Source organism: Passer domesticus, chromosome 1 (genome assembly GCF_036417665.1).
Source record: "Passer domesticus isolate bPasDom1 chromosome 1, bPasDom1.hap1, whole genome shotgun sequence".
In the NCBI taxonomy this organism is placed as follows: Eukaryota; Metazoa; Chordata; class Aves; order Passeriformes; family Passeridae; genus Passer; species Passer domesticus.
Window position 1 is genome coordinate 154,027,948 of NC_087474.1, and position 24,623 is coordinate 154,052,570.

General features: G+C 43.8%; 1 protein-coding gene across 7 annotated transcripts in view; it reads right to left on the reverse strand.

Moving 5' to 3' along the window:
• Positions 1 to 900: 900 nt before the first annotated feature.
• The window catches only part of ST3GAL1 (ST3 beta-galactoside alpha-2,3-sialyltransferase 1), a 92,766-nt gene continuing 69,043 nt past the window's right edge, over positions 901 to 24,623 (reverse strand). For 5 of the 7 annotated variants that reach the window (XM_064397782.1, XM_064397799.1, XM_064397765.1 and 2 more), the window contains 6 exons: positions 22,784 to 23,588; positions 13,103 to 13,299; positions 9,729 to 9,908; positions 5,040 to 5,085; positions 2,709 to 2,828; positions 901 to 1,302 (listed from right to left, as the gene is read on the reverse strand). In XM_064397782.1, coding sequence (XP_064253852.1) covers positions 1,129 to 1,302; positions 2,709 to 2,828; positions 5,040 to 5,085; positions 9,729 to 9,908; positions 13,103 to 13,299; positions 22,784 to 23,095 — 1,029 coding nt within the window. In that variant the 5' untranslated portion in view covers positions 23,096 to 23,588 and the 3' untranslated portion in view covers positions 901 to 1,128. Of the gene's footprint in view, positions 1,303 to 2,708; positions 2,829 to 5,039; positions 5,086 to 9,728; positions 9,909 to 13,102; positions 13,300 to 22,783; positions 23,589 to 23,692; positions 23,711 to 23,803; positions 23,870 to 24,623 lie in introns of those variants that run through there. The other 2 variants (XM_064397806.1, XM_064397817.1) reach the window with 2 other exon arrangements.

Below are 24,623 nucleotides of genomic sequence, written 5' to 3' on the forward strand. Positions count from 1 at the left end.
TAGAGACCTTGTAAAGAGATACCACATTTTTAAACTTGTAAAAAAAATCGAGAAGAAAATTTTCCTTGGGACTTTTGAATATATTCCCATAAAAAAAGGTAAAAGCTACCTTAAAAAATTGTCTTGATTGTGTTTGTTCAAATACAATATAGGAGCTGTTTTTATTGGTTTTGACTACAAAAGCATACCAGACAGAAGCTCAACTTTGGTTAATTTCCCCCCACCTTTTATAAAAATGTTTAATTTAGGGTTTGTCATCTTAAAAAAAAAAATCACATTTGTTGCACAATTATAAAAGGCACATATAAATGACTTGAAGAAAGTCCACTTTCCAATTTTAAACTGATTAAATAAAAAACATTCCAGAGTATTTTCCACCAAAACACCCCCAAAAAACCACAAAAAATTACACATAACCAAATGAGACAAACAAGTGGCTAAAAAGGCCATTTTTTTTTTCCTGGAGTTTTCAGTATTATTTTCTCCATCATTATGGCTGTGCAGGAAGCAATATTAAATAATACATGAGATGATTTGATTCATATTTTCTAGACACTATCAATGCAAAATGAGGCAATGGTTGAAATATTTCCTCCTCCAGGCAACTTCATCATGTTTTTCCTTAATACAGCATGAAAACAGAAGTAATAAGAGAACAGAGGAGAGGTGGTTCAAAAAGAAGATCAACAGCAGAAGTGAATTCATTTCTTTGAGGTAATCCTTACTATGTTCACAGCTGCCTTAGTGGATCCCAAGTCCCAGAAGTCATTTTCACTCCTTCAAGGATCTGCTGCCTTGCTCGAGGAGAGAACAGACACACAGACACTGTTCCTGTGCCCAGGCTTCCTCTAATTGCAACAGGCAGATATTTCATCAGTAATTCAAGAATTGAGCCATAGAGCCTAAGCAGAGATTAATTTATTCCAGCTGATTGGCAGCTCCCAGCTATCCCAAGAAGGGAAATCATGTGCAGCTTGGAAGCCTCGGCCTCATCCCTGCGGCATGAGATGCTCCAAACCCACCGCAGATCCACGCATTCAAACCTGGCTGGTGCCCAGATCATCTTCACTGAGCTTTGTTCCGCTGCATGCTGGAAATTGCAGCCCCCACTTGTCCCCGTGGCCAGGGTCATCTGCCCTTGAAAAATTTTATTTTTTCAATGGAGGCAAGAGTCAAAGTTATATTGAACTCAAAATCCCCGTCATGGACGCCGGTCTTCCGGAAAGCCCCACCTGAAGTGTTGTTTTCCCAGTAATGATGCCAGTGTCCTTTGCTGTCTGCTCCAAAGCCGTACACATTCACCTAGGAGGGAAGGGAGAACAAGTGTTATGGACTGGAAAGCAATTGCTCTTCATCTGAAATGCTGAAGAAACTCTTTCTTCTCAGTGTATTTACAGGCAGCAGCACCTGAGGTGCTTAGTGGTGTCCTGAGCTCTTCTGCTGCATGGCACGAGCACAGAGAAACAGCCCAAGACATGTGACATCCTAAGCTATGCTGAGACACCACCAGACCTGAACTCAGAGGGAACAAGAGATTTCTATCCATTAATTCTTGTTTAGCAACACAAAAATGCATTCCTATCCCTTAAGCATGATTGACCTCAGGAGATCCATGGCTTGGGATGGAAATGCCTCTTCCACAAAAAGTAGAAAAAAATTTTGTTTGGTCCTGATCTTCCAAATAATGACCCATGGTGACCACACTTATATGCTTATTATATGATATTTGCAGCTACTTCAGAGAAAGATGGATTTTATGTTCTTTGCCTGTGTACACAGCTACAGCCTCTCCCCTCCCAAAGGCTCGTTTGCTGATGGCTATGCCTGTCTCCTCTGATGGTAACAGTCCAAATATCACCACTGATTTATTTAAACTGAGAGTGGTGATATCTCTGGCTGGATTAGAATGGGTCATAGCCCCAAAGCAGCTCCCTAAACCAACCACACCCAGGTCCATTCCAATATGAGCTATTTTGACGTTGGTTTTGGTAATGTTATTGCCTGCTTACCAGAAAACAGGCTCCAGCCAATCTGCTGTGACTATGATAGAGTTTCTTCCAGTATCTTTAGGAGTATTTCCATCACCTCTCCAAGCAAAACAGGCCTGCGGGACCAAAACTCTCACCAGCAGATGTGTGTCCAGGAGAGGGGTTTTGCCAGCAAAGTGATTTTGATGCCCCATGCTGACAAGCCCATACTTGCAGGATTTTGTAGGGCTGATCTGGCCTTACCATAACTAGGTGAGTCTCCAGTCGCCTTGGAGCACCTCACATCACCCAAACCAGGGAATTTCCCCAAGTGACTGCTGGAGCAAAGGCACTTGCTATAACCTACAGTATAAACCTACAAGCCTGAGTTTGAAAATAGGAGACAAAACATAATCCAAACTTTCACTAGCAAGATGGGCACAGATACCATTTATGTTTAGATGTCTTTTGATACCAGCTGGAATCTCTGTTTATGTCTAATTATATTCTCCTGGAGTGCATCATAAACCCTGCAATTTGCTGACATTAAAAAAATCCATCGCTGGCATTTGAGCATGTCTGCATGCTTCTGAGGAGCTTGCACATGTCTGAAGAGGTAAATAGTAGAGAAGGTGGAGAGGGGGAAACAACGGCTGAGTGAGGGGCCAGGGGTTGCTCCTGGCTCTTCAGAGTGAAATGTCCTGATTTTTATCCATAGATCCACACACAGACAGACTTTACCTCATCGCATACGTGGAGAGCAAACATCAAAGACAGAAGGCCTGTGGAGGGGTATCTCCCATGATGCTCCAGCCAGTTTTCATAGATGTACTTCATAAAAGCTGGATTATAAACCAGGATCTAGACAAAATTGGAGACACAGACTCATTAGTAAAATACCCTGGGGAAAAAACAATGGTAGCACATAATTCCTAAAGGACACTGGGGTAGGGGACCGGGTAAGAAAGGAATAATAGTTATTCCTTAAAGGCAAATGAAAAGCAAGAATAAGTCCCATATTAAGTGCATTCAGAAATATTTCCCATTTGCAATTACACATCAATAGCCCTTCCTTGGTCTTGATATCCCTCCTGCTTAAACTAATGTAAATCCTGGAGATTCCTACTGAAACCAATGGGTATGAAACAGCACAAGTGAGATGAAAATTAGGCATTAGCCATTCAACTCTCCCTGCAGCACCCTGCAGGTGAGCTCTGGGGAGCTGGAGTCCTGAACAAGGCAAACATGAGATGCCACGACATGTTTCACAGAACCATGGATTAACTTAGGTTGGAATAGACCCCTGAGATCATCACTTCCCATCAATTTGAGTGGGAACATAAGAGCAACTGCCTCTTCTGCACCATGTGCCAGCCATGTCTTGGTATCTCTACAGGTGCAGATCCAAGGAAACCAAGGACCAAATGCAAATTATCAGGAAGCCCATCAGGTCGTGGATGATTCTTTTATCCTGTTTTTCAAACACACCATTTTTCTAGGCTGTATGGTTTTTTCTTACAAGACATAAAATGCATTTGTTTGTCTCACAAAGGTCATCTCCCAGAGACAGAGCACTTAAGATAAGACCTGAGAGTACAGTAAATCCAAGGACTGGTAGGAGCCCTTGGTTTAGAACCCCCTCCCCTGAGTGAGGCAGAGACTTTTCCTTCCACGCTGCATTTGTAATTAGAGTGACAGCATTTCAGTGGTATCTGGTTAGCTGCAAGGCTTTTCCTTTCACAAAGTCAAAGGTTAATTGCTGATATTGCATCTGTGTGTAATCTCTTCTCACAAGGTGTTTTGCATTGCACAGTGTGGGAAGAAACACAGGGTTCTCTTCTCATGCTCAGGAAGCTGCTGCATCTCACCGTACCCTGGGCTGCTGCCACTCAGCTGTCATGTGAGTTTAACAACCTGCCCTGCTGCTTCTCACAGGGGTTTTGCAGAGGTTATCATGCACCTCACAACAGGTAAGGATGAGCTAAGGGATTATTTGTTGCACCCTAGAGGTCCATGGTTTGAAGCAAAGGAAAAGAAACTGATACTAGTTCAGGGTCTCACCTGAAGGCTTTGGCAAAACCTGGCCTCTTGAATGAAAGGTGTGTGCTTTAATTTGCAATTTTAATGTTCTGGAACTAATGTCATGCTTTAAGAGCCCTTGATGGACTAGACACTGTACTTTAGAAAATTAGTCTCTCCAAAGGCTGAGAGAATGAGACCTTTGTTTTTCTGGAAGCTAGAGGTTCTTCCTGGTTATAGGAAGAGCCTGCCTCGTTACAGCCTCAAACCATGCAGCTACAACAAAAAAAGTCTTTGCACAGTGGCTAAAGTTCCTCCATGGGAATTAATATCCTGCCCCATGGCAAATCCTGCCTCCAGCCTGTCCCTGTCTGAACTCTCATGCTTGAACATTGTGCTTGAACTGTGCTTGAGCATTGCCTGTGAGACCTGTAATACACCTGGAGCAAAGCCTTCCTGGACTTGGCCTGAGCTCAGCCTCCCAGCTTGTTTAATTGGGTACAGGTAATTACTGCAGCTGTGGGCTAAGAGCCTACCACCAGGAATTCTCCACTGACTTGGAAACACACAGCTTTATTTGTTCAGAATTCACGTAGCTCCTTATTACAAGGAACTGACCTGGGAGTCAGAAACATCCTTGGTGTTCAAATACTACAATTATTTCAGAAAACCTCTGAAGTGTCTCCTCAGTATCAGTACATACAAATGGCTGCAATGGGTAGGAACAGAGCAGTTACTGTGGAGGACAATGCTGCACTTTTAATGCTCCTGAGCAGCACCAGAGGAAGTGTTGCAACCTTCAGAACAGAGCTTGTGCAGTGGCAAAGCCACAAAAGCAATTTCTTTCCAACCACAGTTATTTAGTGGTTGATCTATGGCCTAAATGGCACACAGGAGCCAAATCTTTAGCTTAGCTGGGCCTTTTAAAGTGTCTGTATTTTGGCTGCAACTTTTTATGAATGTCAAGGGCTTGCTGGATTCTTGCAGTCTCTCAACAGGCAAAAGACCTACAAATAAATTAGCAGAACAAATCCACAAAGCAGCACTGCTCACCTTTTCTTTTTTGACTTTGATTTTCCTTGGAACTGGAACATATGTGCTGTTAAAGAAAAAAGAAAGACAGCACCATGATAAATAAAAGCCCAACTTATTAGTATTTTCCAATTAGTAATTCCAAAGAAAGAATATTCTTCACATACAGTGATAAATTCAAATTATTCTAAAGTAGTAAATTCAAGAAGTTGTTGTAAAATGAGGCTGCAATTAAGTAACACAGCAGGAAAAAATCTGAGCTGCCACAGAAGCAATTTTATAGGAAACAATTACATTCTTAAATATTCAAGTTAATTATTGACAGTAGGACACCAAAGATTTAGTTGAGAATATACTGTAGAATCAATACTATGTGGAGCTGAAGACTTCTAATTCTTGGATCACTATTGTTGCAGTCTTTGCTCTTTGATGATGGGAAAGGCTTTCCATCTAATTTCATGGCAGAAAAACCTTCTCCCACCAGGGGGAGACTTTTCCTCTCCTAATACTCGGAGCTACCACATGATTTTCAGAGTCGGCGGCAGCAAAGTTTACCAGCTCTGTGGTTACATGGAACTCGGACATTCCCAGTACACAGCCCCTCTCAGAGAGCTATTTCCCTCCTCCCCAGGGTGATGATGCTGAAGGCTTCCTGCAGTTTCCAGCATCAAACTTACACCTTATGACTGGCTTGAAATCATGAGTCATGAAAATGAAAAAATGAAAATGAAAAAAACTTTTATTCCCCATATCTCATGCACAGTGTGTGCCAGCATTGCACAGCTCATCACAAGTGCTGTAAGAAAAAAAATCATCCTGAGCTTGTTTCAAGTGAAAAAATTCGGGTGAGCTGGCCTTGTAACTGGAGTATATCCCAAAATATATCCTGCACACTTTTTAGATGGGTTGTGGTAAACCAACAAAGCCTTCCATTAGTTCAGTCTAAATGTTTTCTTTCACTTGGGTTTAGGTGACAAGGTTCCTGTCGTTAAGGTTTTATTTTCTTTGAACCACAGAACATCATCACATCTAAAACTTAGTCTAAATCTTCCCAAACCAGTGGTGACCTGGCAATGCTCTCCCGCCCTGCCATCCGTGCTCGGGGCTGGAGGCAGTGACAGAGGTGATGGGTGTTCCAGTGCTCCTAGGAGGTGATGCTGCTGGGGAAAGGGACACTCATGCAGACTTCTCACTCAGCAAATATGCCCTTGCAGCTGCAGCCCACGCCTGACCTTGATCAGCAAATCAGTAAACATTGTCTTGGTGATCCCATGCCCTTTTTGTGCTCATGGAGATAAAAAGAGCTTCTTTGCTGGTAGCACCTCCTTAATATCTTATAAATAAACAGTTAATCTTTTCTGAAAAGGTGATGTGGAAGAAACAAGAGGGCTGAGTTTCATGGATAGATACAGTAGGAGACCAAAGAGTATGCAGTGTCATGACAGTAGTTGTGGACATCTCTGATCTAACCAGGAGACTGCTGGAGCTCTTGCCAAGTGACATATTAGTCATTTTAACCAAGATCTACTTCATCGTTTCAGAATGCCCAAGTTCTGCTGTCACGTGGCTGCAGAGTTTCATAAAATGAAAGAAAATATTGGCACACTTATTAAGACCTCTGCTCTTATGCTCATGTAAAACCTGGGCTGCAGGGCAGCCAGGGAATGAGTGACTCAGGAGGAACCAACAGGGGTGGGACAGTGACACCTGTGATGGAGGTGGCTACAGGCAGTGTAACATCACCTGGGAAACATCTTCCATGAGCCACTTTGCAGGCTCCAGTGGAATCTGTCATTGTCCCTGTACAAAACATTCATTTCATTGTACAAAACATTTGCTGAACCCTTGGCCCAAGATGCGTAACATTTTAAGGAATACAGTAACTGTCTTTGCCAAACAAAGTGCAGTTTTTTCACCATACAGATTCCTAAAAGATTTGCAAGTGAAGGCAACCAGGGTAAATATATAGATCCTGAAAGTTTCCTATCCCAGAAAAGGCATTTCTTAGTCTCTTCTGGAAGAATACTTAGAGAGACGTTTTTAGATGGAAATACATCAGTCAAATGGGACTGAGAATGTCTGAGAGAATCACTCAGCTGTCAATTGAAGCTAATATTAAGGCAATCTGAAGTTTGGCTTTTGTTTTGAATCATAAAAAATTTGCAAGAATTATGATAATACTAAGAGAAGAGTATGTTTAACTCACAGGTTTTGAGTTTTAGGAAGTTCTTTCATTTGGCTGAAATACAGAAAATTAAACACTGTGTAAAAGTCTAACCAATACAGGATGCTTATCTTTTTTAGCTATGAGAACACTTGGGTTCTTGTTAGCCTAAACTCAGCTGACACTATGCAGGCAGTGCACATGGAACAATGCCCGAGCAGACCAGGGTAAGGAGATAAGTACTTTTTCCTTTCTAAAATACTGACTTTCAAATGTGTTTTATTTTTATTTCATGCTTTCTCCCCTTTAAAAATGTGCACTCAACAATTTCTTTATACCATTATCTGACACTGTGTTTTTAATGCATGCTCATAGGTTAATTCTACAAGGGTAAAATTATGCTATGTACATTGCTGATTTGTATGCTTATTATTTTCTTCTTTTATTATTCCAGCTTATTAATTATGCAATTTCCCTGTTTTGAGTATGGCAAATATCTTAAAATAGTGGTATTTCTTTCATGTGGTTAAATACACACTAATTTATACCAGATGCTTACCAAGCCCATGTATACAACCTAATTATAAATATATAATATATCCTGCAATTTATTAAGCAGAGGTGTTTTCCCTTTCATGTGCTGTGACTGCATTGTGGTCAGTTATATCTTCCTAATAGGCTAAGGGCTCACTTGAAATCAGTGCTGGGCTCAGAGTTCAAGAAGCACCCAGAGGTTTCTCCTGGACAGGGACAGGCAGTGGACCTGCCTGAAAAACATGTGCCCATGTAAATTATAGAACAATAGCATCATTTAGGGTGGAAAGACCTCTAAGAGCATTGAGTCCAACAGTTGATTCACCACTGCCAAGTCATCACTAAACCACGTCCCTAAGTGCCACACCTGTATGTTTTTTAATTCCTTCAGGGATGGTGACACTACCACTCCCATGGGCAGTCTGTTCCAGCGCTGGACAACTCTTTTGGTGAAGAAATTGGTTTTGATATTCAATTTAAACCTCCCCTGGTGAAACTTGAGGCATTTCCTCTTTTCTTGTCTCTTGCTACTTGAGAGAAGAGACCAAGCCCCATCTGGCTACAGCCTCCTGTCAGGGAGTTGGAGAGACTGGGAAGGACCCCCTGACTCTCCTTTTGTCCAAGCTGGGCACCCCCAGCTCCCTCAGCTGCTCCTCATCAGACTTGTGCTGCAGACCCTTCCCCACTTCCAAGACCCTTCTCTGGACAGGCTTTTCAGCACCTTAATGACTTGTAGTGAGTGGTACCCTTTTCTAAGTGTACTGATTTTTCCAAGTTATGACTGTGTCTTGAAGGTGGATTTTTTCAAGCCAGTTTATGACTGTATGTATAAAATGCTGGTGATAAAAAAAGGTAACACAGATTTTTTACAAGTTAAGGGAATCTTAATAAGAAATGAAAAGAATCTAAAATGTATCTAAAAAGAGAGAAAAGAAAATTAAGAGAAGAAATAAAACTTCCTTTGTTTTTTCATCCAAGAGTCATAAAATTGCGAAGTGGGTCTTACACCCAGTCAGCATGCCCAAGACACACTTTTCCAAGTTTAAATCTTCTGAGACATTGAAATTGGGAAAAAAGTTTAAGTGTCTTGAAATACTTCTCTCTGGAGGAAAGCAATTTGATCAGCTCTTGCTGTCTGTGTGTAGCAGAGTGTCATCAAGCAACCCCACAGGGCTGTGGTTTCACATCCAGCAAATAACCTCACACACAGTACAAATGTCACGTATTTCATTCTCTGGATTAGGAAAAGCCAGCTTAGAGGAAGGAAAAGAATCTGCTAGCAGGCTTCCAGAGGAAACATGCATTTTGATCAAATTTCTAATTCTGGTGCTGCCATAAATCTAGCAGGAGACAACCTTTACTTCTGACAGCACTCAAAAAAGAACTGGAGAATAAATTCCAGTGTGCCACATCATTGCCAAGTAGAACTCTTGAATTTAAGGCTAACACACATAAAACATTGTTTCCTCTGCACAGTTCTCAGTCATGTTCCACCAGGAAAGACAGACCAAATTCCTGACCAGCCTGTCCAGGGGAGCTCATCCTCTGGATGGGGCACTAAGTGCTGTGGTCTGCATCTGCTCTCCCTGCCTCAGGTGAGCAGCCTGCACAGCCCTCTCTGTCTCCTTGTCCTCTTCTGCAAGTGTACTCACTCCCAAGGAACCAGAGAGGAGAAAGGATGAGCAGAAAAGCCAAACATGAGGCACTGAACTCCAAAGCTCACAAGCCTTCTGACCAAACTGGTCACCTCCACCAGCAAAACCTCCCCTTTTCATTTCTCTGAGACCACTGGGGATGTAAGGGACTGGATCTCCATCTCTGCCTCAACAACTGCACCCATAACATTAAGCTTTTCCTAGAAATCAAGTGTTTAGGGCTGAACTCTGAATTGAGAGGGTCTGTAAAGCACCCCTAGGCTTTACCAGAAGCAGGGATTTGCCCCACACAGGCTACCATCTCCTACAGCAACATGAAGTATGGAGCTCCCACCCCTTGTGCCTGCCCTTACTCACAAGTTGATGGTGCCTGTGGTGAGGGCGGTGACGACCCAGCGCAGATCCAGGGTTTTGAAGGGGATCAGGATCATGCTCACATTTGCTGCCAGCTCTCTGTAGCTCTCAGGATAAACAAAGTGGTGAGTGGTCTTGCTCCCAACATCTGATTCGTAGCCTGCAGTGGGGGCACGGTTCATTCTGCAGCCCAAAAATAAGAATTGAGACAGAAGAGGAATTAGGTAAGCACAAGTACATGTGAGTTTTCACCAAGTCATTTGCTTGAGGTGCAGGAATATGCTCCCATCACTAAGATGAGTGCTATATGCAGGGTCTTCAGACAGCCCTGAGAGGTGTAGGGGTCCTCAGGCAAGCTGGAATGATCATAACCCATGAGACTGAACAGTAAATGAAAGCTCAGCTTTAATGTGGAGTTCCTTGGACTGAACAGGAGTGTACCAAGCAGGTGTATCTCTGAGCACATCCCTGTGTTCACTTTACAGTTATCAAAAGAGTGGTGAGTCCATGAGAAGACATTTCACTTCATCCTAAAGCTGCATCCTCCAGCTGGTGAGAAAAACATTGCCCTGAAATACATCAGCTTGACTTCTTGCAGTTCCACTTCCCCCTTATCCATACAGGTGTATTTGTATGTGTAGGGTCAGGGCAATAAACTATGCTATGTGTGACGAGAAGCAGCAAATATTCCATATTGTTCTCCCACAAAAAGGCACAGAAGTCAGTGCCATATAGACACAAAGACAGTGACAAATACAGGACCTGCTGCTGACCCTTCATTTACTCAAACCTTACTTTTACTTTGCAGTATGTACTCCAAATCCAACAGATACTCAGGGTCACTCTGCACACACATGGGGTGCTTTAACCCTGGAGTCAGTGCAGTGAGATCTGCCCAGGGCCTCCAGGGCTCAGTGAACACATGCTGGCCAAACAGGGCTACCCTACCTTATGTTGGATGTATCACAGATTCACAGAATCAGAGGATGTTCCAGTTGGAAGAGATCCACAAGGATCATTGAATCCAACTCTTAAATGAGTGGCCCATACAGGAACAGAGAGGGGATTTCTGAACGCAGGACTGCAGAAATGCCTCTATGCCTGTGTTCACTTCTGAAAGCCAATCTGGGAACACATCAGCAATTCTCTCCCTGATGCTTTAGTTCCTCAGTGGCGGAGATTTGCATATTTCTGTGGTGCAGCACAGTGCACATTAGAGATCCCTGAAGCAACTTGTATGAATCCATGGTGCTGTGTAAACCATAGAGAAAGCCCTCAGTTGCCTCTGAGCAAAATGTTTTTTTTTTTTTTTCCCTGCAATAACATTATCTCAGCTCCTGGCAGAAGCACAGGGAGGACAAGGAAGGATGTAGCTGACGAGGTAATGAGGAGCATCATACATTGCCAGACAACATGCTGCCCTGGTTAATGATAACAGGAGAGGCAAAATCTGTTTATCAAGTCTATGCCAGGCTGTGTTATTGCAGTTCTCCCCCAGGTGAATTACTTAAGTTTCTTCTAACTCCCTTCAAGGGAGTTATTAGTGTAGTTAGAATATCCTGCCAGCTCGTGGATTTGTTACTGAGTTCCCTGTTACTGCTTTCCCTGCCACAGACCCACACCATGCTGTGTAGAAACACTGGAAAAGCACAGGACTTTCTGTGTTTTGCCTTGAGATTAATCAGTCAAAGGTATAACACATGGGCCTTTCTTTCCATCAAGACAAAACCAAGGGTGACGTGTTGGTCATCTTACATCTGCCCTTGTGTTCATGTTCCTTTCCTACCACCCACAGTGAGGCTGTTGGTGCCCTACAAAAGAAGGCAGCGCTCACACCCAGTCTCAGCAGGAAGGGCCAAGCAGGAACTTCCTTCTGATGGAAAGCAGATAGTTATACAAATAGAAGTGGGCTGTTTGGGAGGAAAGGAGCCCCCTCAGACTCCTTGGCTCTCTTCTGCACTTGGCTGTATTGCCAGAGCATGTGGAAGTGAATTTCAGGTCACCAGAGATTTTGTGTTTGATGCATAGAGGGGTCACTTTCTCTGCACAAATTCCCATGGTGAGTCCTAAAACCTTGTTCACTCCTTGCAGATCTGGCTTAAGATTGCTGCAATATAAATGTGAGACTGAAAGAGTCATTAAGTCATCCAGAGTTTCGCCCTTACCAGGGATGGCTGGCTATGGGATGGGCAAGGCCTTGGAGCAGAAACATGCACCTGGGTGACCTGGGTGTGTTGCTCTTTAGTTATTACTACCAGCTTTTGAGTGCAGCAAGGTCTTTTCTGCAGGAGTCTGGAAATGTAAAACAGGCAATACAAGAAAGTCCACACAGAACAGGGCTGTCTCCATATGGAAGGACACTGAATTAAGTACCACAGCTTCCCACATTTGCAGCTGTCTCACATTTACAACCTGTAGGAATAATGTTGAGGGCTCTCCCTTTCCCTTCATGGATCTGAAAGCCAGGTTGGTGCCTGTGCCTTTGGGGAGGTACTGTTGGCAGGGAGCAAGACATGCAGGAAGCAGCTCCTGAAATGATTTGTGAAGACGTGTCACCTGAAGACTCTATGACATGCTCAAGCCACATCAGAAGCCAAGGTGGCTTAACAGTTCAAACAGTGTTGATCTTTTGTGATTTGTTCTTGACTTCAGTGCACAACTTTCTACTAAGGCTTTTGTTGCTTTTGAGAGAATAATCCCACATGTGGCATTTCAAGAGCAATCCCTCCCTCCCTGACCTTTATTGCTCTCCAAATTGTACCATGCTGGCAGCTGTGGTGTGAAAGGCAGATGACGTGGTGGAGATGAACTTAGTCCAGATATTTTGGCTGCCTTCTGGATGATAAACTCTGCTTACCTAACTCCTGTTTGCCTTTCAGTGGAACAAAGTAGCCAACTTTGTTGCCTCAAAAGGGAGAAACAATGCCATCCTTTATAAATTAGCTGCAGCCAAACAGGTGACTCCTGCCCACTGAACTGTCTTTGGCTTCCCCACACTACCACTGCTTAAGAATTAACCAGTGCAAGAAAGTCAAATCTAATACAGTCAGCTAAATGTCTAAAGATCACTCATGAGCATTGGCTGCAGAAATAACTTTTACTCATAAGTGCAAATCTTTTTTCTCCTGTATTTTAAACACAGGCAATTACGGATTGTGCAGAACCAGCTCCAGCATCAACACCTATTAATGTTTTTTCGCCCAAGCTAAAACATGAGCTCACATCTCCAACACCCATAGCTCACACCCCTGAAACTCAGACTTAAGTACCGGGTTTCACTAGACAGACCCTGAAACCTTCTTTACTCGCTTGTCCCCCCCAAACTCCAGTGAATTTCAGACAGCCAAGGCAGCTGTAGCTGGGTGCTTTCCGCCCACCTGAGCACGAAGTCGTGGGAGTCGATGTCCTGGCCATACTGGGACTGCCGCAGGTTGCCCGAGTTGCCCACGACGGCGCAGCGCCGGCAGGAGGAGGAGCCGCGCTCCTGCAGAGGGTCCCCGTCCCCAGGGATGACCCCAAACAGCTCTGCCAGGGTGGCGTTCAAACTCTTGGGAGCTTTCTCTCCTTGCAGCTTCTGCCAGGGAGAAAAAAGCACTCCAGGTTACCAACACAGGCAGCTTTTCTGTGAGCTAGAGATGGCTTGAAACGTCTCCTCAAAGAGCATCTACCCACAGACACTGCCTTCTGCAGTACAAGGCTTCGTGTTGGGAGCCAAAGTGTGAAAAAAATCAAGTGGAAAACTCCTTAACTTTTTCAACTTGGCTTCCCTTTTCTCCTCCTCCTCCTCATCAGATTCCCACACTTCCTCTATCTAGCATGATAGAACAGATGAAGTATTTTCCCCGAGGCTGGCCTGAGCAGAATAAATGTTCCTCTGGTGTTCTATAAGCCTAAACCCACTCTGGGTCAGGTATTTTCTGTTAGGATATGTGTAAGATTTATTTATTTATGTGTAAGATATTTTTTAACTCTCCTATAAATGATGGAAAAGTCTCAGGGTAGCTGATGGTAGACAGAAGTGGCTGATATCCCTGCCACAAATTTTGGCATATGCCAGGAGTGGGAAATGGGAAGTGAACTGTAGAGGAACCAGCTGCTCATGCAATAACAAACTACTAGAGCTAGCCATGAGGGCTGGAGATGTATAATCATCTAAAAAAACCCCTCCAGGATGAAGAAAACCACCCGGACCTTGGTCATTGTGTCTGTTGCCATGGAGGGGAACTGTTCTGTAGCAGCTCTGTGGTGCATGGTGGAAACAATGGCTGGATGGGGAAGGTGCAGGGCAGGTGATGGTCAGACACTCCCCCTCTGGGGCTCAGCTCTCTGAGATTTACTGAAGAGCTTGGCAGTACTGGCATGCTCACAAACAGCGTTGCTCACCCTCGTGGTGCCACTTGCTTCCAAGCTCACAAAAGGAGAACGGCTCCAGCACAAGGCCAAAAAGGCTCTGCCTTGCTCTGCCAGCCCAGGGCATGGAAAGTCAGGGAGGGAGAGAAGAGAAACACCTTTTCCCACGACTCCCAGGAATGGCCTGGACTAACTTGGCTTTAGTTTCCAATGTGTTTCCCTTGACTGCACCAGGAACTGTTAATTTGTCCTGCTATCTCCCTCTCTCACACAAACACCAACAGGTGCAGCGCTGTAATTTTTGTTTAAATTCTGTGCTTTTTGCAGGACCTTATTTGCACTGAAACAAACAACAGGCCTCTGGAGCTCAGAACTAGAAGATGACATTGAGAACTTGGAACAAAGAAGACAAAGAAATGCATACACAGACTTAATCTTCCCGCTAATGCTTCCTAATCTATATACTTGTATATGGACTGCACAAGGTGATTAGGATGCAAAGTAATTAGGATGACCAGACAAGCACTGTAATTATAACTGTGTATGTCACTATTCAGTGCAAGGCTCAATTATATAAATAAAAAAGGTAATCTTCTAAATTTGTGTGTGATCCAACAAACACATGGCCACATACCTAAACTCTTGTGTGTTCTTTATGGATCGAATCTAACTTCGTCTTACTCTGAATATGAGAATACAGTGTTAGAAAACCTGCAGCCTTCAAAATAATTTGAGACTTCATAGATGCCACAGAGTCTAGTACAGGCGTATAATGTAGTGAAATACAATCTTTTTTGAAAAAGGAACTTATTTTGAGTAATTTGAACATACATTTGCATATACCATATATACTCTCTTTCTCTGTAAAGATGAGCTGACTCTTAAGTGTCTCTAAGATATTAAAAGGAAACCCCACCAAAATCTTATTCTTGAACTCATTTTTCCTGAGAAAATTCAAGAACAGGAATGCAATTTTCAGAAAATTCCAAGTACCTGAGTGCCCTTTTTAAATTACATTTTCTTTTTGTCCAGATTGACAGCATCAGAAAGGGGAAAGGCCTGGAGTAGTGATGCATTTTTGCTGCACTAACATAGTAAGAAACATCCTGGATAGGCACCTCCATTTACAGAGCTCAGACTTCTACCATTCTTTTATGCTCCTGTCTAGAGTAACTGTACTGCAACCAAGCTGAAACATGGGAACCAACACCAACCTGAAAGCAGGACACCATTGTCCTACAACCCCTCTGTGGTACACAACTTCCATGGGAAAGACCATTACTTACGCTAGAAATTCTCTCAGTGACGTCAAATACGGTGGTGACCTTACTGCACTGTGTGCTGAACATCCATACAATGAGACATCTGTCCTTAACTCATTTTAAGTGCTCTGTTTTGATTTCCCAATGATTATGTGATTGAAATATTCGTTTCAGCCCTAATCTTCTATCAACACTGGTCATTCTTTGACGTCTCAGCAAAACAGAGAAGAGGAAGCAACAAAGCTGATTAACTCCAAGGCATATTCAGCTTATAAATGTTCAAACTTAACATGCAGCCACTTCCTTATTGCACAATGTTTGCTTGGATTATTGAAAAAAGACTATTTTAATAGCATTACAATTACAATTCACTTTCCCACACCAAATTTTTGTCCTTTTCTTTTTTGAGTATTGTTGTCTTTTTTTTTTTTCTCTTTTTTCTCTCCTCTTCATCAAGCTCCCACCAGTCTGGCCTTTCCCAGAAGGAAATCAATAAAAGCACAGAGTGAAAGTCTGCCATGCTGTGCAAGGCAGAGCCACAGCAGTGCCACGTGGCTCTGCTAGGAGAGCATCCTCCCTCCAGGTGCTGTAGATGTGTGACAGGGACATGTGTATGGATATAGTTGCCACAAGTGGCCTTAACTACACTGAAATACTTGACCCCTGTGTCCTGAGTGAAGTGGCTGCTTTTCTCAGAAGTCTGTGCAAGTAATATGTGTGTCTAAAGAAGCAGTTCAACTTTTTGCCCAAGATCATAAAGCATCTTCACCCATCTTGTGACCACATATAAAATATTACTCAACAGTCCAGCTTTCCTCCATAAAATATCTGTATGTCACTTGAGAGTCAACTCTCACCCTAGGTTGTTAAAATCTGTATTTGGGAGTTCAGATTGAGAAGTTTCCTAAATCATCTCCCAGCCTTAGAAACTCCCCATTTCACATACAGAAGTGGGTTTTGCATCTTCTTATTTTAAAAAAGCAAGCAAGGAAAAAAAAAGGCAAGAAAAAAGAACCCTCAAAGTTCATGCACTCCCTTTCTTCACCCATGAATAGCTCTACATGAAGAGCCTGTTGTTACCGCCTCATCACTGCTCCCACTAAAGATGACAAGGGATTTGCTGCTTTTTTGAACTTCTCAGAAGGCTTCACTGGGCTCTCCAATGCCAGCACACTGACAGCACTGCCAAGCAGCAATACCCAAAACCTGGCTAAGGGGTTGCAAAGGGGGAGTGTGAATATAGCCAAGGCTGCTCAGAGCTAATGGCTTGGAGTGGTGAGGACACAGCTGCAGTGATGGAATCATAGAATGGTTTGGATTGGAAGAGACCTTAAAGATCAACTCATTCCAATACCCATACCATGGGCAGGGACAGGTCCCACTAGACCAGGTTGCTCCAAGCCCCATCCAACCTGGCCTTGAGAACTACCAAGGATGGGGCATCCACCTCTTTGGGCAACCACCCTCAAAGGAAAGAATTTCTTCCTAATAACTAATCTTAAACCTGTCCTCTTTCAGGTTAAAGCATTCCCCCTGCTCTATCACTACATGCCCTTGTGAAAAGTCCCTGTCCAGCTCTCTTGTAGCCCCTTTAGATATTGAAAGCTGGCAATAAAATCTCCCCAGAGCCTTCTCTTCTTCAGGTTCAACAACCCAAATTCTCTCAGTCTGTCTTTACAAGAAAGGTGTTCCAGCTATCTTCCTGGCCTCCTCTGCACTTGCTCCATCCATGTCCTTCTTATCTTGGGGCCTCAAAGGAGTCAGGAGAACCTCAAAGGAAAGCTCTCCTGGTGTGCATCCAAGTTTGGCAGCGTATTAAGCACAGCTTCAAAACCCCAAATGATTAGCAGGTAGAAGAGATGAGCCTGCAGTCATGGGTGTGATGTAGATGCAAACAGAACATGGACCAAGGCAGAACCCTTGTGGTGGGCAGACAGGTACAGCTGTGGATGTGGCAGCAGCTGGCACTGGTGAGGCAGCCCTGGGGCAAGCTGGCGTAGCAATACTGGGGTTTGTGGCTTTTCTAATCTTTTTTAACTGTTTTTCAGAAATAAAGAGCAAATAAAGCCCCATGAGAATCTCTTTTGCCCAGCTACTAATTGCCTCACTGATGCAGTTTGGAGGCATTAGCACTCATGTAACACTTTCCAGCTACAAGATTAATCCTAGCAAGAGTCTGGTGGGGCAAATCCAGGTAATCTCTGTTCTACAGACTCAAGGAGAGCCTAAAAGGAAATCATCAATTTTAAAGATGCCTCTTTGGTCTGGAAAATATGGCTTTATTCTTGTTATATTTAATGTCCTTCAATTACTATGCATCTAAGAGTTGAAGGGGAAGAATAGAGGAACTGTCAAGAGTTTGGGCTTTGTTTAATGATCTGTGTAGTCAAAAAATTTACATCCGCAAATATAAATCTATACATGCATGCATTCTGTAAATATCACACAATAATATGCTGAGTTGTACAATTTCTGACTTCCATGGCTGGTATGGGTCACCTCTACACTACTCTGACCCTTGTGCTGAGAGAGACCTGTGAGCTTGGACCACCTCCACATCCATCTGTCCTCACCATAGGAGGAGCAGCTCCAGCCCAGCTGGACTTATGTGGGGCTGCCATGGAGGGTGACAGGTGGCTCAGTGTCAGGTTCTTCCCATATATCCAAATTTGGTCTCAATGTCACACTTACAACCAAGCAGCTCAACTGCAGGTGGGCCAGGCACTGGGATTTGGTACCCCCTTCTGCAGTGAGCTGGTACCTACATGCTACCTCCAAAGTGCTGAGCCCTGAGTATTGCTTTCCAAGTGTCACAGATGGCATCCCAGATTCAAAGGAAACTTCTGGTGATCAAAGTATTTGGACACATTTTCCTCAGAGAGCATTCAAAATGCGTGACTCAGGTGCCAAGCAGCTCTGCTGCTGCCTTAAAAATCAGTGCAGCTGCCTCAACTTCCCCAGCACGTGTGTTGGGTGGGGATTTCCCTTTGTTCACTGGCTGAAAGCAAATTTTTAAGCTGTCTATTACATTTTTCCAACAAACATAATGAGTTTAATATTTTCTTTTCTATACGCTAATGACATGGCCTCGAGATCTGAGCTTTCTTCCAAAGAAAATGCAAAACCCTCAAAGACTGTAAGACTCGAAATAAAAGTTCTTATTACATGATAGTTTATGAACAATGTGCTACAGAGAAGATTGCCAGGAAACTCTGAGCCTAAATTTACTTATCACAATTTCAATCCATCAACCTCAACATTTGGGCTTAGAACAACAGGTTCTGATCTTCTATTTTTTATACTTTCTGACCACCAAGAACAATGTATCCAGTCCTTAGAACAAAACAAGAAAACTATAAATAAATGCTGTGCTTTGTAATTCTTGCCATGTTTCCTTATATATGGGTTACAAAATTTAGTGAGAACATCCACAGCATTTGTGTCATGGTAAAAGAATGGAAAGCTTGCAGGTGAACCAGCTCAGGGAGGTGGGAAAGAAAATATAAACAGAAAGGAATGTATCACATAACACCAGGTGTTACCTTGCAAAAAACACTCTCACAGTCCCTGAGCTTAAGATGAGGGAAAGCAGAGGAGAAAGAGAGAGAGAGAGGAGGCAGGAGACAGGAAGAGTGAGAGGGAGAAAAGGGAGGGAGGGAGGGAGGGTGGAAGGAATTTCTAACAAAATGTTCACAGCATGAATTGTTATTAATGCCCAGATCCTCCTTGAGAGTAGGGGATTCCAATTCAACTTTAAGTCACAAGAAGTACAGAGCAGCTGCAGGGGTGTACGTGGGAGAATTTGGGCCACTATTTGCTACCTGATAATGAAGGGACAGTTTATCAGCTGTGTATATTTAAGCAAATGAGAAGCAGGGAGCAATCCTGACAACATCCCCCTTGTTTCCATGAACAAAGAAACAGCCAGGTACATTTTCAGGGACTTTTCTGGAGCAGCCCTGCCCCATGCAGCAAGATGAGCCACTGCAGGCATGGTGGCACTGACCTTCTCCCCCATGCTCCTCCCCACCTGCACAGATGGTAGCACAAAATCCAGTATACACAAACAGTTTTATTCACAGAAAGCAGGAATATTTTCTTCTAAAGCTCACATCCTACCAGGCTGAAAGTGTTCAAACTATATATTCTTCAAATAAAACATTAAGCAGCCTGGCAGCCATGGGAAAGGCTGTAAGCAAGGGAAACCAGCCCATTCTTTGGTCCCAAATGTCCCTTTGTCTCCAATACTGATCATTAACCTCTGAAATCAGTCCTCACTGATCTAGTACTGAGGGATACTAATGTGCAGGACTATTTGGATGAACAGTACTTATCCACACCTACAGCAACAGGGTTAAGGGGGAGGGAGGGCAGACTGAGTTTGGTGGACAGGCAAGGGCTGTGCCTGCTTTTAGGGCAGCACATCACATGGGTCTCCCCATGGGAAGGAAGTCACAGCCATGTAATAAAGAGTCTGTCTCTCACCACACTGTCTGAAATCAGCTCCTGAGAGTGAACACACAGTCATTCCTCCCCTGCAAAAGAAGTTTGAGAAATCTCAGGTTTCCTCATACCTCCTTTTAATGTACAAATATAGAAAAAGTCACAAATTACTGAGTTGGCAAAGCACACACGAGTGAAACATGGCCATGAGCAATGTTTTCTTGAAGACTGGCCGAAATCTCAGAACTGCTTTGAAGATGAGCCTAAAAATGAACAGCGAAAAGGGAGTTGCCCTCAGGATGCACCTGGGAAGTATTTACTGAAGAAATGACACCCTCTTGGAAAAGCTTACCCAAAGCAACATGTGCATAAGGAATCAATTGCAATGAGGAGGTGAGGCCACATCATGCCTGGGGTTTACCCAAAATCATCTTTCACAGGAGTCAGGGCACTTTCTTCATCTATATTAGGGCAAAGACTCTCAGTGAGTAAAAACTTCCAATACACAATGCAGTTATGGGGGACATCAAAATATTTCACACATCCTGGCTGAATATTGAAAAAGTCTAGGAATCTTAGAAGATTTATTTTTACCATCTGAAAAAAAAATTGCTTTGATTTTGTATTCTGAAGTGGTGTATTCCCTTTGAACATGATCTGAATAATAAAAGAATGAAAACACTAAAACATGGTTAGACAGCCCTGAAAATTAATGAACAGCTTTTGTTCAGGATAGGGAGGGGAGACTTTTGGCTGTTCTGAAAGTCTACTTTTTTCATTTTGCTGAAAAAGAAACAAACCTCCTCTGAAAGGATCTGTTTCAGGTTGAGTTGAACTTTTAACACACTTGGTGAGGCCATACCTTGAGTGCTGTGTCCAGTTCTGGGCCCCTCACTTCAAGAAGGACATTGATGTGCTGGAGCAAGTCCAGAAAAGGCAACAAAGCTGGTGAAGGGTCTGGAGCACAAGTCCTGTGAGGTGACTGAGGCTGAGGGAGCTGGGGTTGTTTAGCCTGGAGAAAAAGAGTCTCAGGAGTGACCTTGTCACTCTCTACAACCACCTGAAAGGAGGTTGTGGGCAGGTGAGGGTCAGTCTCTTCTCCCAGGGAACTGGCAACAGGATGAGAGGACACAGTCTAAAACTATGGCTGGAAGGTTTAAGTTGGACATTAGAAGGAATTTCTTCACAGAAAGGGTGATTAGACATTGGATAGGCTGCCCAGGGTGGTGGTGGAGTTACCATCCCTGGAGGTGTTAAAGGGAAGAGTGGATGTGGCACTTGGTACCCTGGTCTCGTTGACAAGGTGGTGTTCAGTCACAGGTTGGACTCCATGATCTCAGAGGTCTTTTCCAACCTTGATTCTGTAAATTGAGGAAGCACTGCTTCTTTTTTTTTTTCTGTTTCACTACAAGAAGGAGCATTACATATTCAGACTTCTGTACTGAGTCCCAAGCTTTTTCTTCTTTTTAGGTTTTTTTTTTTTCCCTAAGAGAGAATGCATTCAAACCTCATGCTTAAATTAGTGAGTTCTGAGTGCAGAATACAGAGTGGCTTTGCCCATGGTGTCCATGAGTAACCTCATCCTCTCATTACTGAGCTCAGTTTGGGCTATGTCTACTCCTTTGAAAACACCCAGTTAGATCAGCTCAGCTGCCTGGTGAAACCTGAAGCCAGGGCAAGGACAAGGACCTGAGCTTGCCATCTTCCCTGCTCAATGCTCCAGCAAAGCCCAGACAACAAACACGGGAACCAGAGGGAAAAGTGTCTGGAAGCTGCAAGAAAAACCACAATCAATGGGAAATCAAAGTCATGGCCAAGGGCAAGTGAAAAGATACAGCACCTGGAGTACTTGAGACTCGTTGCAAAAAGGAGGGCTTCACCATAAAACAATGATATGATTTACACAATTAAAGATGGCAGAGTTCAGTGGCATTGATTTTTCGACACTAAATGCAACAGCCAGTGGAGTGAGAAGTGATAAATCTGCTACAGCCTCATTCCCACAGTACCTGACATCCCCTCCAAAACCCAAATGTCCCCACTGCAATAGTTGGTGCCTATTGGAGAGGCCCCCTCAGGATGCCAGAGGAGGTCTGAAAGCCCAGAATTCCACAACAAGGGTTGTGCTTGCTGCAAGACACCAAATTGCAGGCAGTTGTGGGTTCAAAGCAAGACACAGAGGACTATTTTTCTGGAAGAGGGGAAAACAAGTGCAAACTGAAACTGTGATTTCACTGGGGTTGTTGCAGAAGAACCTGCACTTTAGCACCTAGGCAGCACAGCCAGGAGTAAATCAAACAACTGATGTCTTATTTCAAGAGAACATAAAAGAGGCTTTTGTTAAGCAAAACAACAGGAGGCATCTTATTCCTTTCTGTGCTTTATGAAAAAGGCATCTTCTCGCTTTCATGATGCTTGGATCAGGCTTCAAGGGGTAGCTGGAACACCTTGCTCAAGGATACACTTGGGGCTGTTCCTTCCCAGTGACCCACAGCCACCCAGGAGCTTTCTGGATCTGTTTTACACCATCAGCCACAACAGAGAATGTTCTCATAAGCATGGAATTAATAATTTCTCATTTAATCTTGCTAATTATTTACATATCTTATGGAGGGAGAGCCCCTTGGGGGAATCACACACTTCACAATTAGTTTGATTATCCACCTTGATGAATGGCAAAAAGCCCATTTGAAGCAGAAACAGAGGGGTTACGAAGCCTGGTCTTTGGAAGAGAAGGGAGAAAATGACAGTGTTGACATTTGCAAATTCTGGATCTACCACCTAACTCTGTCAGGAACTTTTCTAGCTGGGAGCAAGTGAATGTGCAGTCCAAGCCCCTCTGAGCTAAACAGCAGCACACCCACTCCTTCCACCTCCTCCTTGTCAGCTGAGACAGCAAATGCTTTGGGCAGAAAACATCTCTTTCTATGTGCTTGGCACCTTAGAAGCCTGACACCAACACTGTCACCCAAAGCCTGGGCTGTATCCACACCCCCCACTTACCAGCCACCACCTGTAGCTGTCTTCTGGGATCAAGGCATTCTGTGAGGTCAGGAAAGGTTGCATAGTTGAGTTAAATCTCTGATCGAACCAGAGGGAGCGGCCCAGCTCCGAAATGCACGTGTGACAGCTGCAGGGTCTCCTGGGGTACTTGAAGAGTTTCTGGACATGCTCTGAAAACTGCACGACGAGGTGTCGCGGGTCCCAGGTGGTGGTGGTCACCTGGTGTGTGTAGTTCAGCAGGAAGGACGTCACGGTGATGAGCAAAAAGGCAAAAGTGAACATCTTCACATTCCTCCTCCTTACCACAACCATCTTTGCCCCTCGGGCTCTGCCCCCAGCACTGGCTGGGAGCAATGCAGGGTCCAAAGTAAGGCAGAAAGGAAAGGCTGCAGCAGGTGCCTGCCAGTCACCACCCCAGGCTTAGGCTGAATTGATTGACTCCACTACTTCCAGCCATGAGGGAGAAGCTTCATCTTCCCAAATGGGCTTAAAAAAGGACAAGCTGGGTATTTCCTTTCACCTTCTCACAGTGCTTCAAAGTTCCTTCCAACTCTGTGTGTCCTGTTGCTCACCTCTCCTGGTGAGGGTTTACTGAAGGCAGACCCTTGTCTTTCTGCATACAGAAATTAAAACTCAGGTTTTGTGTGTGAGAGCAAGCCATACACTAAAACAAGCAAATTGTAGAAAGAATTGTATTCTTTTTCTTGGAATTTTGTTCTTGAAGGATTGGATGATCTGGGTTTGTACATTCCATCAGAGAGCCATGCTCCAATGTCCATATAAGTCATGGAGAGAAGTTTGCAACCTAGGGACACACAGACAAAAAAAGAAAGAAAAATGGTCAGATTTTTTTTTTTTTTTCATTCCTCCCCATCTAATTTTTCTGCTTTTCCCTCCCCATCCCAGAACTTCTGATCCGGTCAGAGCCCTCGAAACAGCAGCCCAGGCTTCAAGCTCTGCTCTGGTATTTGCACACTGAGCAGTGTGAGGGTAAAATTTTGGAAAGGGCAGAGCATCGACCTGTGGACAGAGTCTCTTTGTATTGAATCAGCCTCCTGGCTCTGCTCTGGCCTGAATAGTATTACAGTTTGTAGCTATTTGAATGACAATGAGTCACCTCCCTCCTTCAGGCTGACCTTGATAGCCACAAGATATGTAGCAAAGCATTCAAAGCTCAGAGCAGCCGAACAGCAAGCACCCCATACACGAGGGAGGAACAGGATGGGGAGGAAGATGGATCAGTTCTTTTCTCTTTCTTTCCCCAGCCAGCTTAATTTAAGGATTGGGATTGGATTTGAGATTAGAGAAAGCCAAGCAAAACCAGATTGTATGTCCTGGGACAAACTGGGGAAATCAAAGTATAAATGGCCTTTGTTTCACATTGAAAATTGCTCTTTTTTTCTGTCAAGGAAAGGTAGGTGATAGCAGCTTGACCCCAACCTAGGCAGAGAGGCAGGGAGCTGCTTTGGAGGTACAGGGGGACCCAGAGCTGCTCTCCCTTCCCCTCCTGGCGTTCCCTGCCTGGCAGCAGTGATTTAAACAAGTTTATAAAAGTCATAAAATGAATCCCTTCATCCCCCAGTGCTGTGTGGGAATGCCATTGTGGGACAGGCATTGTTTTGTGGGAAGAAAAACTCGTTGTTTATAAAACTTCAGATGTTTACAAAAAGTCCCAAAAGTGCCATTGCTTAAATAACACTCTTTGTTTTGTTTGTTAAAAAAAAAAAGGTAGGAAGAAAAAAATCAGAGAAGCAACCATGTCAGAATATGTGCAATTTATGAACAAATGAAAGCCCAGTGAGAGAAGCTCATTCACTTCTCAGCTTCAGGCTTCAGCCCA